The sequence below is a fragment of the Anguilla rostrata genome, chromosome 19 (assembly GCF_018555375.3).
Source record: "Anguilla rostrata isolate EN2019 chromosome 19, ASM1855537v3, whole genome shotgun sequence".
Lineage (NCBI taxonomy): Eukaryota > Metazoa > Chordata > Actinopteri > Anguilliformes > Anguillidae > Anguilla > Anguilla rostrata.
Genome location: NC_057951.1, coordinates 13,574,841 through 13,589,625, shown reverse-complemented (window position 1 = coordinate 13,589,625; position 14,785 = coordinate 13,574,841). Strand labels below are relative to the sequence as shown.

At 44.8% G+C, this 14,785-nt stretch overlaps 1 protein-coding gene across 7 annotated transcripts in view; it reads right to left on the bottom strand.

Moving 5' to 3' along the window:
- LOC135245458 (forkhead box protein P2-like) overlaps window positions 1-14,785 on the bottom strand; it is a 118,951-nt gene that overhangs the window by 30,521 nt on the left and 73,645 nt on the right. For 2 of the 7 annotated variants that reach the window (XM_064318492.1, XM_064318490.1), the window contains exons 14-19: window positions 14,697-14,773; window positions 14,449-14,550; window positions 12,074-12,195; window positions 11,531-11,600; window positions 10,764-10,930; window positions 3,707-7,325 (exon numbers count right to left, since the gene is read on the bottom strand). In XM_064318492.1, the coding sequence (XP_064174562.1) occupies window positions 7,178-7,325; window positions 10,764-10,930; window positions 11,531-11,600; window positions 12,074-12,195; window positions 14,449-14,550; window positions 14,697-14,773 (686 nt within the window). In that variant the 3' untranslated portion in view covers window positions 3,707-7,177. Of the gene's footprint in view, window positions 1-3,706; window positions 7,326-7,537; window positions 7,657-8,484; window positions 9,102-10,763; window positions 10,931-11,530; window positions 11,601-12,073; window positions 12,196-14,448; window positions 14,551-14,696; window positions 14,774-14,785 lie in introns of those variants that run through there. The other 5 variants (XM_064318497.1, XM_064318496.1, XM_064318494.1 and 2 more) reach the window with 4 other exon arrangements.

The following is a 14,785-nucleotide window of genomic DNA, read 5'->3' as shown; positions in this document are numbered from 1 at the left end:
GCGCGTGCGTGTGTGCGCCTATGTGTGCGTGTGTGTGTGCGTGTGTGTGTGTGTGTGTGTGTGTGTCTATGTGTGTGTGCATGCGTGTGTGTGTGTGTGTGTGCGTGCGTGTGTGCGCGTGTTTGTGTGCGTGTCTATGTGTGTGTGCGTGTGTGTGTGCGTGTGCATGTGCGTGTGTGCGTTTCGGAGGCTAAAGCTTTCCATGAACTTGAGGGCTAATAATGGCCCGGTGGCAAGCCACTGACCCCCACCAGATCACCTTATAAATATGACATTTATTTTTCCTTTGAGTTCATTATAATTTTAGGTCAATTTTGTCACAGGATTTAAACAATTACATGTTGGCCACTGCCTGGAAACTACAAATTAAATTAAAAAAAAAAAAAAAACCCAAATTGGGAATGTCCAGTTCTCAAACTATGTACAAGCATGCTCATATACGCCCCCTACTGCCGTTAGAAACTCACGGTTCACCTTCGAAGCACGTGGTGCCAGCCAGTGCTTCTTTTCACACCGCAGCCACAAACCGCACGCATGCACAGCAGGAGATTTCCGTCGCACGGATTTCACTCACCTGCTCAGCAAACCCGGTTAACTTCACGCGGGGAATTAGTATGCATATTTAATGTGGAGGGGCCCGTTTAAAAAAAAAAAAATCTCCATGAAAATAATCTTCAGGCAGAGGAGATAGTGCCTGATTATGCATCTGGCGGTCACCGCGGTAACACGGCAAATAAACGGCAGCTGATTTGCATGTCTGCGCTCCTTCATTTATAAAAATAGCGAGCGGGCTGATTTTTCCGATATTAATAATACAAGTGGATCCACTTTGATTAGACTTGTGTGGGGAGAGCCGTGCATATTCAGCCTTACAATTAAAGCCCTGTGATGTGGAATGGGAGCGACATGCTAGCGAAGCCAGGCAGCCAGCCCGAACCGCGACTGTCCAACATCATTACGGGACATCTTAGACGAGCAGTGATTATACGAGGAAAACTGAGATGTCATTAAAAAAAAAATCTTCAGTAAGTGATTTAACCCACTACTGTTTCTCCCCTAATGCCGCATTTTTCAAGGCTAAACCGAACAGGAAGTTCCTCTCCAGAAGTTGGAGGAACGCATCTTAAAAATGTCAGGATTTTAAGCGGAGATACAATCAAGCGGCCTGGTTTAATTTGGTACATCAGCATTCAATGATTGCACATAATTGAAATCTTTTTCTTTTTAAAAAAATATAAATTCTGATGAATTGGCAATTAGGTCCTGATGCGGTTCCCATGACAATGATTGAAACTGATCATGCAAGTCCTTGAGATATTTCATTTAACCCATTTACAGCACATATAATCAACTTTTTTAGACGCAGTGTGTGTGCGCGCGCGAGTGTAATTCTGTTAATCATAATGACAAACATTATTTCTTTAAGTGCATGTACACTTACTGCATGTAAATTTACTGTTTTTTAGCAGCTTCATACCATTTTCATTTATTGAGTGAAAAAAAAATTTTTTTACAGTAAAAACTGAATAGAACTGAAAAGATACTCCGTTTTTCTATGGGCATTTTGATTGGGAAATGTGTTCACCACGGAGTGATACTGGTGACAGAGACTATTAAAAATGTAATTATAAAAATGCAGTGTGTGATTAAGTCATTGGCAGCCATAATAGCCTATAATGAAGGATCATCACACAGCCTTTATGATCAATGCAGAAGGCAACCTGACAAAAACAAACAACCACCTACAGTTTTGCATTGAAACTGAGGCTTTTCATAAAAGGGTACTGTGACAGCTTTTCAGCCTTTTGATCACCTACAAGCAAAGCAGGCTGGAAATTCACTGTCACCGCAATTTAAAATCAAACATGTAATTGGAAAAAAATAAAAGAGTATGTATCTGAATAAAAAATGTACACACAGAAATATCCGATTCATATTGTGTTAATGGTTTCGCTTTTTGGTCAACTGAAAGCTACAGCACGGATGCACGCGCACACACACAAACAACCCTAAAACCAAAAGATTAGTGTGCATCCTTTCCTTTTAAACGGTGTAAAAATAACGGAGTAATCCTAGCGGTCCTGCAGCCACAGGCTAATCAGACCAGCCTGCCATTCCCATGCCAGTCACAGGGAAACGGCAGGTTTTTTAAACTGGTACAGCCAGAAGCCAGAGCGCCACGTACCTTGCCCCTGCTGAACGGCTGAAGGTAAGATGGTTTATGATTGGCTAGACCCCGGAGAAGAGACCGCCTGTATCGCGGTTGAAAGTGCCGAGTGGTAGGTCGGTCTGGGGGTGAAGGTGGTCCACCCTGTGTTACAGTATGGAACAAAGGAAACACAGTTCTCCAGTGCAGTGATGGGGACACTGTGCCGGAAGAGATCTATAAATTGAAGGCAATATATTATGTTCGAGTAACACCGCATGTTCACCTCGGGCTACACTTAATTATAATAATCGTATCCATCCTTACACACTTAACTGAAATTACCTTTCTTTTTTATACTGGAAAATAAAAGCAAACCAAAACATTTTATTGGACAAAAAAGGAACATTTTTATTCTGAGTAAAAAAAAAAAAAAGAATGCGTGAAGATGGCCTACACGAGGCAAAGAAAGCAGCCATTTTAAAATACATTTCTGTAGCTGTACTTTAATTCCTGTTTTACTTTGCTTCAGACACCGCCGCAGTAAGAGAAAGAGAGATCTTGAAAGCTGTGAGTTTGTAGCTGGTGCGAGTGCGCATTTATAGTGTTTAAACTGGTCCCTGGCCATGTGAAGTTGCGATTACACGGGCACTTGAAACGCAATTCTGAGCACAATACGAACAGACAGCACTTTGCTCTTTTTATGCATGGGGAGCTAAAAGTCTTATTTCCACCACATGAATTCTACATGCTACCAGTGGACATGCACACTGCACCATTTAGTGTCCGCAAGATAAAATCCCATTCTGAAAGACAGTGATGGAGTTTGCCAGGTTTGCAGGAAGGTGCCGGGTGGTAATGCAGTTGAATAACTCAGACCATGAAAGAGCTGCAGCACACAGCAGAAGCAATGTGGGCTGGTAAAAATACAACATGGGCCATTGTGTCAGTACAGACACAATGTGGATCAGTACAAACACAATGTGGATCAGTACAGACCCAGTGATCCACTACAGACACATAACAGCCAGTACAGACCCAGTGGCTCAGTACAGACACATACGGGCCAGTACAGACCCAGTGGCTCAGTACAGACACAGACACATCAGAGCCAGTACAGACCCAGTGGCTCAGTACAGACACATCAGAGCCAGTACAGACCCAGTGGCTCAGTACAGACACAGACACATCAGGCTCAGTACAGACCCAGTGGCTCAGTACAGACACAGACACATCAGGCTCAATACAGACCCAGTGGCTCAGTACAGACACATAATGGTCAGTACAGACCCAGTGGCTCAGTACAGACACATAATGGCCAGTACAGACCCAGTGGCCCGGCAACGGCACCCTAAGTCCCAGCCATCTGAAGACGACTCAAGGTAGTGCTTGTTCCAACAAAGGCTTGAAACATATCAATGAAATTTTAATCACCCCCCCCCCCCTTTCCCCCCCCCAAACAGCACCACCCTGCACTGCGTTTCCTCTACACTGCATAAAAGTGTAATGCCTCATAGGTTTTCATAGCTGTGGCTTCGCAGAAAGAAAGAAGAAAGAAGAAAAAAACAGGAAAAAAGGTGCAGTCCCTGGTGTGGGAGGGAGATGGCTGCTTTTCCAAACCCTGCTTTTGGTCCTTTATTTGATTCAGCAGCAGAAAGCCATGAATACAGAAGAAATAACAGCTGTTACAGAAACCATGACTCCTTATGCTGTACGGACACAACACAGTAATGAAAAGTATCAAAATGAGTTTACCTCAATAAAAGATGAAAAGAAAAAAGGGCATCTGTACACCAAATACATAAACAGAAACTTTTTTTTCTCTTTTTTTTTTTCCAGCTCAAATTTACTGTACAGCGAAGGGAACGCGTGTCCTGGTCCTTACTGAACGGGAGCAGAACACACGAGTCCTATCGCAGACAGAAATGGTCCAGGAAGGGCTTCACACAAGTTACAAGCATAAATACACATATTAGTTTAAAGCTTTACAACAACTATGCAAAGCGGATGCAGGGGGAAAAAAGCAGGTTTGCTATTCTTAGCAAGCAATGACAGAGGAGTAGAAAGTCATTAAATTCAGAAAAGCAACGTTTTTTTTTTCCTTAGAAAAAAAGTCTGGTCATTTCATGGGTCCACCAACATTGTTTTTTTATACAGAATATGCACAATTATCAAAATACAGACAGAGCATTTTTAGAAACCTCACCAAACCTATACTCTACTGAAGAAGCAAAACGGCAGAGCTGGAGGTTCATCTGGTATTATGTGCAAGCAGCTATTTCAACATTTCTTATTTTATTTATTTCTTACCAAAACCATGCAAAAATATACAGGCTGTGTGTGTGTTCTGTGGCTGAGGCTTGGATGTCCTTTACTTCCCAAAACCAGTGATGCTGAGGTATGTATTTTAGCTTTTTAAAAATGTATCTTTGTTTTCCAGTCCATCAACGATTCTGATACATGCACCGTTAAAAACACAACACTCCCTAGACAGTTCATCTTCTGGAATAATCATTCCATCAGCAAATATATGAAGATAACAAAAGTACCGTAGGGCTACCCTTTCATAGCATACATGGCCTTTCATTTGAGTCCTGAAAGCAAGCACAATAAAACACAAGCACTACTGGAGTGCTGGATAACTTGTGATATGATGCAGCTGCGTTGGATTTTTAAAATTCATTTCTTTATTTCTTGTGAAGAGGTAGAACCTTTTTGAAAGCTTTTCCGTGTGAGTGGGAGAACCCTTTTTCTTTTTTCAAAGACGACATGTCCTCGTATTTGGTGTGGAAGATAATTATATTCACCGAGTCACTGAGTCTGTTTTGCCAACTCTGACAACGGATAGCCCAGAACTTCAATGCAGCACCCAGCCCCTTCTAATGGAACTGGTGTATGCGCGCACGAGTGTGTGTGTGCGCACACAAGTGCGTGTGTATGTGTGTGTGCACAAGTGTGCGTGTGTGTTTGCGTGTGTGTGTGTGCGCACGAGTGTGTGTATGTATGTATGTACACGCGCGTGCATTTTTTTTCAGCTCTGACAACCACTTTCATCTAAACCCATCAGTAAAGCAATAAACATCAGAAAGCTGAGGTTCCACAGTTGAAGGGTTGAAATAAAGCATTATAAACACAAAAAACAGAACTTTAAAAGCAACACACAGTATTACAGTGCATTAATACCCACAGAGAAGGTGTACACTGGCATATCATACACAACACAATGCATTATTACTAATGAGCGATGTGTTCTGAGGCATTGGTTTAAGCACAGATAAGATGGCACAGGGTGTAGACAAGATGGCGGGCATGTATTATAGGGAGTCTGTTACGCCTCAGGAGGAGGCAGGATTTTGTGTAGCTTTGGTTTGAATGAAAACAGAAGCGACTGTTAAAGCAATGCGTTCACTTTTCTAGATGACATTCAGCGACACTACTCAAACTCAAATTTTCACAATTGCTACTTTCAGTTCAGTCCAAATGATTTCATTATTAAATATGCAGCATAAAATGTGGTAATTAAGTGGCACGTGGCAAAGCTAAGAGTCATGTACTGAGCAACCTCCACTGTTGACACTTTTACCGATTTAGATGACAAGCCACAGATTAATTAATGCAGAATGAAAATTACAATAAATTACAGATGCAATGTCACCTAGAAAATGTTACTTTCACCGGCGATATCATATTCAACAATGTCTATACCCTTTATTTTGCCCTAACCAATCCAGGTGTGTATTATTATTATTATTATTATTTGGCTTTACTAGATGTTTAATGTTTGGTTACTGTGTCTTCACTTTCAATTTATGCAGCTGTGGAGAAATGGTAGGATCAATGCCAAAAAGCATAGGCATGGTGAAAACTGGAATAAAAATAAAACAAAATGCTTTACAACAAATATCGACACTTTCACTTAAACACACACGTGTTGTTTTGGTCAGAATCTTCATGATTTATGTGCTGTCCCCCCATGCTGTACCCCCCCCCAAGGTCTCTCAAACGCCTGCATCCCTGTAGCCCCATGGGCTGGCCCCTTCCGGACCTCCAGGTGGACCCCTCTACCAGCGATCAGCTCAACACGCTTCAGTTATCTTTGTACAGGGCTAAATGAAAGAATCCCAGAGTTTTAAATCAGAAAGGTAGTTTGCGGAAAGCTTCCGTTCGTCATGCTAATTAAAGTTTGGGCAGGGCCGACCCGGGGGGTTATGGCTGCCCCACCGTCCTGCTCGTCAGCCACTGAAAGAGCTGGCTTTGGTTTCTAGCTGCTGCCTTCGACTGTTCGCAAAGCTTTAGAACACGGAGGTAAACTGAGGAGTGACAGATAGTGACAAAATGCAACCCCCCACCCCCCCACAACTGTGCTGGCACAGTTTCAACATGATGCCGCACGTCACATTTCAGCACGTACAAAGTTTAACAAAAAAAAAAAGTCTAGTTAAGTTTTTTCTCTAAGCTGCAAGTTGATATTTGTGGTTCTTCTGTTATTGATGTGATGAATCGGATTTCATTTAAATGTGTCGGTGCCAAAATTATAATTCAATGAAGTAGTTAATAAAAACTAAAAATACTGGTCATTTAGCAACATACAGGCTCGTGATGCTAAGTTCTGAAACTACACTTGTGCAAATGGCGAATGATAAAAAGAGCAACAACTCAAACGGGACTGGTAATGTCTGTCACTGCAGGGACTACCGCGAAGGTGATCTTTGACGATATTTTTGGCAGTAAGAGTTCACAAAGCCTTCAGCTTTTATACAGAACACATCTTCCTGTTTCCCTGTGACCACGACGGCCACAGGAGCCACACACAGTTTATTTGTGTATTTTTATGGCCAAGCCATGGAGTTCATTTAGGAAATGAGTCTTTGTAGGTTACAGAGCGGGACGTTTTCCGCCGGTCTCATGGTTCCCGTGTAGAAGGCCTGTAAAGAGGTCCTCTGGCGTTCCTTTGACACATGCTCAATAAATAAGTCACAGTACAGGTCTGGCACGAGCCTCGCCCCGTCAGCTGGGGTCCGCCCGGCCCTGCTACTCCACCTCCTCCGAAAAATCGCCCTCCTCCAGCTCCCTGTCGTCGTCCAGCTCCGGACTGTGATTGGCTGTTGTTACTAATGACATCGGACAGTCCTCGTCGTCCAAGTTCAACGGCTCTTCCTTGACGTGGATTGACGGTAGCCTGAAACAATCAATCAATAAAAATTATGATTAAGATACTTTTTTATCCCATCCCATCAAGTCTCAGAATTTGAAATGTTAAACTTGCGGACAGCAGGAAAGGATAGCATACAAACAGACAAGTGCAGGAAAAAACCCCCAAAATAAACAAAAATAAGTCCCAAACCAAAAAAGTGCTCCTGGATCTTAGCAGGGGTGGTAAACATACTGTACCTCTGTCTCCTGGCTGTCTCCAGTAACACCTCTACACTGCAGAAGGGAGCAGGAAACCGAGGCCTGTCCTTTCCGAAAATTATTCAAATGTTTGCCCACAAAGATTCCAGGCGTTTAGTCTCTCCGTGTATGAGAATGACGAATAAGAAAAAAATGATGAATGTCGAAATGTTCTTGGAAACGTTCTCACACGCAGTTTACGCTCAATTGTGATTGTACACACGTTTGGTGAATGAGGTCTATTGTGTGTAATTCAGGATTTTAGTATAAAGCTGGATTACACACAGGTAACACAATAACAGGGTACTGAAAATTGAGACCTTTTTTTTTTATTTACTTACTTCGAAGAAAATGTATCGGAATAAAGTTATAATAAATATGAATGCAGTAATAACTATTTACTTCTTTTTTTGCCTGCAGGGCTGAAGAGCAGTAGAGAGAAAAATAATAATCTAATAAATAAAATAATAAATAATCTACACTATTTCTGATCCCCTCCAGCCCCGGAGCTTTCTATCTGGTTACCAGCAGTGGCGATCTCTCATTAACATGCAGAGACACGTGGCTCTGCTGAGGAGGAGGACCTGGAGCCAGTCAGGCACCGGCATTAATCAGCCTCAGACAAACGGGTCAGACAGCAGCCAGCCGACCTGTTTCTGTACCAGCGCTCGACAGGTCCGAGCGAACACAAGCGGAGACGGACATTTCCCTCCACAGACGGACTGACGAGAATGATCACGCTGTCGTACAGACGAGCCTTAGGCCAGCAAAGGTACAAATGACAACGCCCAATTATCTCTGACACACAAGACGCATCAGCCAATCACAGCGGACCAAATAAACAGATAAATAAACCTATCAAGACATCCCCACAGCAAAATTCCCCAATGACAGAAATAGCCTTTAAATATTATTACAAAAATTCTTTTTTTTTTGTTTTAAAGTTTGCCTGTTAGGATGCGGGATAGTTATCAGGCTCTCTCCCTACCATGACCACATTCACTGAGACAAAAAAATAAGAGCTCCCCCCTCCCTCCAAGATTACCGGTTACCCCCAGGAATGCTAAGCTTACACACTGGGAATGTTCCGGCACTGCTGGTCGACTGTAGCGCACGGAAGCACAATAAGGTTAAACAGCACTAAACGGGAACTTCCAAGTACTCTGCTGGTAAATGTAATTATTACAGTCGTAAATTCGATTTCCTCTCCTAATTAACTTTTTATTTTTTTTATTTCTGTAAATGACCGGTGGATGTAGATGTAAATGCTCTTTGATGTATTAATGCCCCCCCACCAAAAAGCTCTGTGACAGAGAAAGCTTTCAAACAGCACTGTCACTCATATTTATCATGCAATAACAAACAATCCCACAGATATGTACTTAAGGATATTAAAGGGAGATTAATGAGCCCGGCGGCGGCGGCGGCCATGACGCGCGCCGGGCCCTCCCCCCGACGCGACCAGCGCAGCTCACAGCCTTCATCTGCATTAATCACCAATCAGCGGCGCGCCCGCGCCGTCCCAAAGAGCACAAACGATCAGCTCTCTCTCAGGCGCCTGGCACTGTGTTAAAATGTCTGGATGAGTCATTTAGCGTTTAATGAGCGGCGTGCAATATCCAGTCAGAAATAAATACCAGCTACGCGTCCCCCGGATTCATAACCGTGATCGCGGTGCGAAGCCAGCGGTGCTATTACCAGCCATCACCGCGGAGACATGCCCGGGAGGCTAATAACGACGTTAGCCGTTAGCCGTGCCATATAATGAAGACAGGGGGATGAGTGGATATGTGCCGAGTAGGTTTCCCGGAATGTGTTTTTTTTTAAAACTTTTTCTCAAAATTCCAAGTCAGTGTTGTGGAACTTCATTGCTTTCATTCAGCAGAATGCTCAGTCAAGTACATTCTCACCCCTTAAAAAGCAAAGATGTGCTGTATTCAGATGGCACTATGGAGTCAAACATCCACTGACTTTTACAAAACAAACTTGCACTGACGCGCACACACGCGCGCACACACTCACACATAAGCATGCGCACACACACACGCACGCAAGCACACACACACAAAACATGGTTCTGTCATCAATAATACTGCCATTTCAACAGCAACAATACCATAATCATTACATAATAATATGTTAGTTTCTCACACACAAAATTTCACGTGCATTCTTATTATTATTGTGTTATTCTTTTTCTTATTTTTATTTTTGTGCTTTTTTTATTGTTTTTGCCTCAGGTAGCCTTTTCCTATGCTGAAAAAACAGACTTTGAAATCTCCGGACGTTTTTAAATCAGTAGTTTTCCTCACAGACAGCGCCCATATGAACATAAAGGAGGCCACTGCACCACTGTTATTTCACCGGTTGAATAAAGAACAGGACAGAGGAGACCTTTGAGATCTGATTGCTCCTAACGGGGGGTAGGTGACAGGGGAGGGCTGGTGTCATAGCCTCAAAAGGGAAAGCTCATCCGCCCCCCCGCCCCCCGCCCCCCATCTCTACTGGGGGAAACACGGGGCACTGACACTTCTGACATCTGATTAGGGACAGACATTCATTACACACACACACACACACACATTTCTGAAACCCACAAGACATTCATTTTTAATAGTCTTCCTCTCCGCTCAATTAAAAAAGATGGAAGGGCTGAAATTTTAGAGTAATTAATGACACAGCTAGCTGCTAAATATTAATAGGAAAAAGTCCTGCATAAAATATAACGTCTAAACCCCTACAATGCTGACATGTAGTAATTAAAACCCAGTCTGTTACTCCCCACACTTCATTATAGGATAGAGCTGCGCTCTCACAGTAAATCTTTTTAGAGGACCAATGTAATGCCAGCTCTGCTATTTTACAACGTTATTTCAGGAGTGCTGAACAACAACCAACAAATGATTCATCAGAATAAATTTCACACATCGCAATTTATGGCAATTCTTTTTTTTTTTTTTTTTTACATAATCTCATAAGCTTGAAAAAATAACCTTGCTGGGAAACAGTTTTCTACTGTATTTATAACAGTGTAGCCATGCTACTCGAGATTACCCCAGGCTAATTAACTGCCCCCCACCCACTGGGACCAGAGGTAATGGGCGTGTACTAAACTGCGTCGAGTGACAGCTGTCACTCACCTGCTAGGTCAGTGTACAGTGTGAGGGGTGTGGTTATGTGGTAATGGGCGTGTACTAAACTGCGTCGAGAGACAGCTGTCACTCACCTGTGGGCCTGCGGTGAGTAGGCGGGGCTGCTGTGTCCGTTGGTGTCCAGGTGGTCCAGGGAGCCGTTGAGCTCCTCAGCACAGGCCTGGAGCAGCCCGGCGGAGTTACTGCAGCTCATGAACCCAGCGCTGCCCAGCAACGGCATACTGCTCTCCGCTAGTGCAGCCTGGGAGGAGGGGGGGGGGGGAGGAGAGGGGAGGGGGAGGGAGGGAGGAGGGCAGAGAAGAGAGAGGGAGGGAGGGGGCAGAGAAAGAGAGATTGGGAGAGAGAGAGATGGGGCAGAGAGAAAGAGAGACAGATCGAGAGAGAGAGAGATAGAAGGGGCAGAGAGAGAGAGAGAGAGAGATGGGGCAGAGAGAGAGAGGTAGGGAGATAGGGGCACAGAAAATGAGAACACTGTAACTTGTATGTGAAATCATACATGATAGCTGAGAGAATTTTATTTTACATTTATAATTATCTCAGATAGCATCAACCAAGGCAGCAGCAATCAATCTAAAAGTTTGGAGTTGCGGGGGGGGGGAGGTTCTCTCCTCCGCCACTAGGGGTCCTTCTTGACTCTCATCACTTGTAGAGCAGCCAGAAGAGTGTCACACTCTAACGTGTCCCCAGTCACCTCCACACACACACACACACACACACTTTCACAGCAGCGCTTAGGCTGAGCGGAGCGTCCTTCAGCCCTTCGCGCAGTACACCAGTGGGACTCTGTAAGAGGCAGTGCCCCCCCCCGGCTGCAGGACGGTGCCCCAGCAGGTGCACTCACCTGCAGGCTGGCGTTGAGAGCAGCTCCATAGCCCAGGCCAGACGGCAGGTTTTTAACCAGCGTTGGGCTTCTGAAAAAAAAATAATATAAAAGAAAGAAGCACTGTCAAATATGAGCTAAAAACACATTAACATTACAGCATTTAGCAAATGCTCTTATCCAGAGCGACTTACACAACATTTTTACACAGCATTTACATTGCATCCGTTTACAGAGACGGATGTATAAATACATAGATATGCATGTACGACTGCATGTCCTTTTTAATCTTGTGCGTGTGTGAAATATTAATCAAATCAAATCTAAATCCATTTATACAGCGCATTTCACAAACGACCGTCACACACACACGCTGCACAGACAACCCTGGCCCGAACCCCCACAGGAGCAAGCCGAAGGCAACAGTGGCAAGCGGAAAACTGCCCGGCAACAGACAGGAACCTCATAAGGAACCAGACCCAAGGGGGGAGCCCGTCCTCCTGGGCGGGCAATGCGTGCGCGTGTGGGACAGAACACACACGTGGGGGGGGGGGGGGGACGTACCCCGTCATCTTCTGCGAGCGCCTCCGCTGGTACTCCATCTCGTCCACGGTCCAGACGGCTCCCTTCACGTTCTCCACCCGCACAAAGCACTTGTGCAGGCTGAGGTTGTGCCGCACAGCATTCTGCCCAGAGGAGACGCGGGAAGAGCACATCGTCACACACTTTAAAACACACACACCTAGAAACACACACACCTAAAAACACACACACACCTAAAAACACACACACTTAAAAACAAACACACCTAAAAACACACACACACTTAAACACACACACACCTAAAAACACACACACACTTAAACACACACACACTTTGGATCTTCACTTCTTTTTTGGGGGGAAATGATTCCAGACGATGTGAGGAAGCGGTGTGATACGCGTCGGCTGCAGTCGTCACACAGCGGGGATGCAGATCCGTGTGTGACTCACAGCGGGGATGCAGATCCGTGTGTGACTCACAGCGGGGATGCAGATCCGTGTGAGACTCACAGCGGGGATGCAGATCCGTGTGTGACTCACAGCGGGGATGCAGATCCGTGTGAGACTCACAGTGGGGACGCAGATCCGTGTGTGACTCACAGCGGGGACGCAGATCCGTGTGTGACTCACAGCGGGGACGCAGATCCGTGTGTGACTCACAGCGGGGACGCAGATCCGTGTGTGACTCACAGCGGGGACGCAGATCCGTGTGTGACTCACAGCGGGGACGCAGATCCGTGTGTGACTCACAGCGGGGATGCAGATCCGTGTGTGACTCACACCGGTTCGGCACGCGGTGACAGGAAGCGGAGCTTTTAAAATAGCAGCCGCGTCAGGGCTCCACTCGGATCGAGAGTGGAGTATCTCTGAAACGGTGGCACAATCTCCTCTGTGAGGACGCTGCAATAAGAGGGGGGTTTTGGGGGGGGGGGGGCGAGGTGCCGCATAAAATGTAAAAAAAACTAAATGCATGTTGGCCATTATGGTTCGGTGAAAAGCCTTTGTGAAGCTTAGTTCTTGTGCACAGTGCCGATGTGCAGACTCTGTACTGACACAAAGTGTGCGGGTCGGATTCTTTCTGAGCAGATTAGGCTTGGGAAAAAAAAACCTCACACCTCAGCACTAACTTTAAACCTCGTATCTCATTAAATACAGACTCTCAAAATCACCCAATAAAAAAAAATAAAAAAAACATTTCCCATCAGGCAATGTGTCAAAAAATACAATTCAGCTTAATTTGCTCTGCGCACCACACTTTCCATATATATTGAAATAAATCTGCTTAAAACATGCAGGAATCTAACAAATAATAACCTATTGGTTCATTTTAGGGAGATTATTTTCATAATTTCGTAATGGGGGGGTGGGGGTGCGCACCGGTTTTGCTTTAAGAAGAGGGATTGGAGGAAAACTCATAAGCAGACCTCACATCTGACCTAAAAATCCCAGGAACTGATTGATCTTAATGCCCATGGCTGTGAATATGATCATTTTAATATTAATGAGTGAATGAGGGGTCTTATTATGCATGTGGTATAGTTAGAACTAATAAGCTGAGCAGAATGAGAGCTCCACACCCCAGCTGCTCTGATGAGACCAGGCTGAGATATTAAATCACCTTCCATTTCTGTACTAAATTTCCCACTTAATAAAACCACAGGCCCATCGCGGGTAATTTTAGTAACAAAGGAAACGTGGAACTAAAACGCAAATATAAGATAAGTGCGTTAAATGTTTATTTTTAAAAATATATATATACAGAACTCAGTGTGATATGGAATGTGTTTTGCTTTGTCCCGAAGGATTAAAGATATGACTTGTGTACAAGAGCACAAACATCGCAGGAAATGTGTACACAGCTCCTCGCTGGCTTGCCTCCTCTGTTTTTTTCAAGCGATCGTTCAACAGCAGCTTCTGCATTTTAATTCCTGATGAATTCACCGGGGTAAACTCATAGCACACGGTTAGAACTCTGCACGCGTTCTGCCTGTAAAAGCTGAGCCCAGGGCATCTGAAACCACTGTGGGCTACATGAAGCCCTGGCCCTTCCAGGAAATCAGCACAACGCAGGACAGTGCATGTGGGGCTGGGAGAAGCGCTCGCTCACATACACTCACTTCCCCCTTTAAAAACACCCCTGAACACAACTGAAGGCCTTTGGTTTCCTGGAGTTGCTTGGACAATGATGTACACCAGGGGAGTATTTCAGGAAGCAGGATTACAGAGTTAGTTGGATAACTACACCTGGAATAGTTTTTTTATTTCACTCCACGTTCCAGATGTGGGACAGTTCCGAGTTTTACTGAGTACAGTTATCCAGGGAACTCAGTAATCCTACTTTGTGAAACAGAGTAGCCCCCCCCCTTCCCTCCCATCCTCAAAACGCAGCCACTCACCTTCCAAGTGGCGGCGTTGCGTCTGAAGTAGGCGAACGTGGTGGTGAACCAGCTGTAGATCTCGTTGAGCGTGAGCTGATTGTCCCTGGCTTCCATGATGGCCTGGGAGGGGGGAGGGGGGAGGGCAGAGAAACGGCTCCTTTAGCCGGCTCCAGTGGGAGGGGGGGTTTCTCCCAAAGGCTCCCCCTGCACTTAAGCACCAATTAATTACAATCCAATCAGGCGGAGTTAATTTATTTCCCACTTACCTGCCTGATGAGAGTTGCATAAGTGAACGGCGGCCTGACGTCTGCGTTCTTATAAAACTCGTAGTTAGGGGCGATCTCTGGGGGGGGGA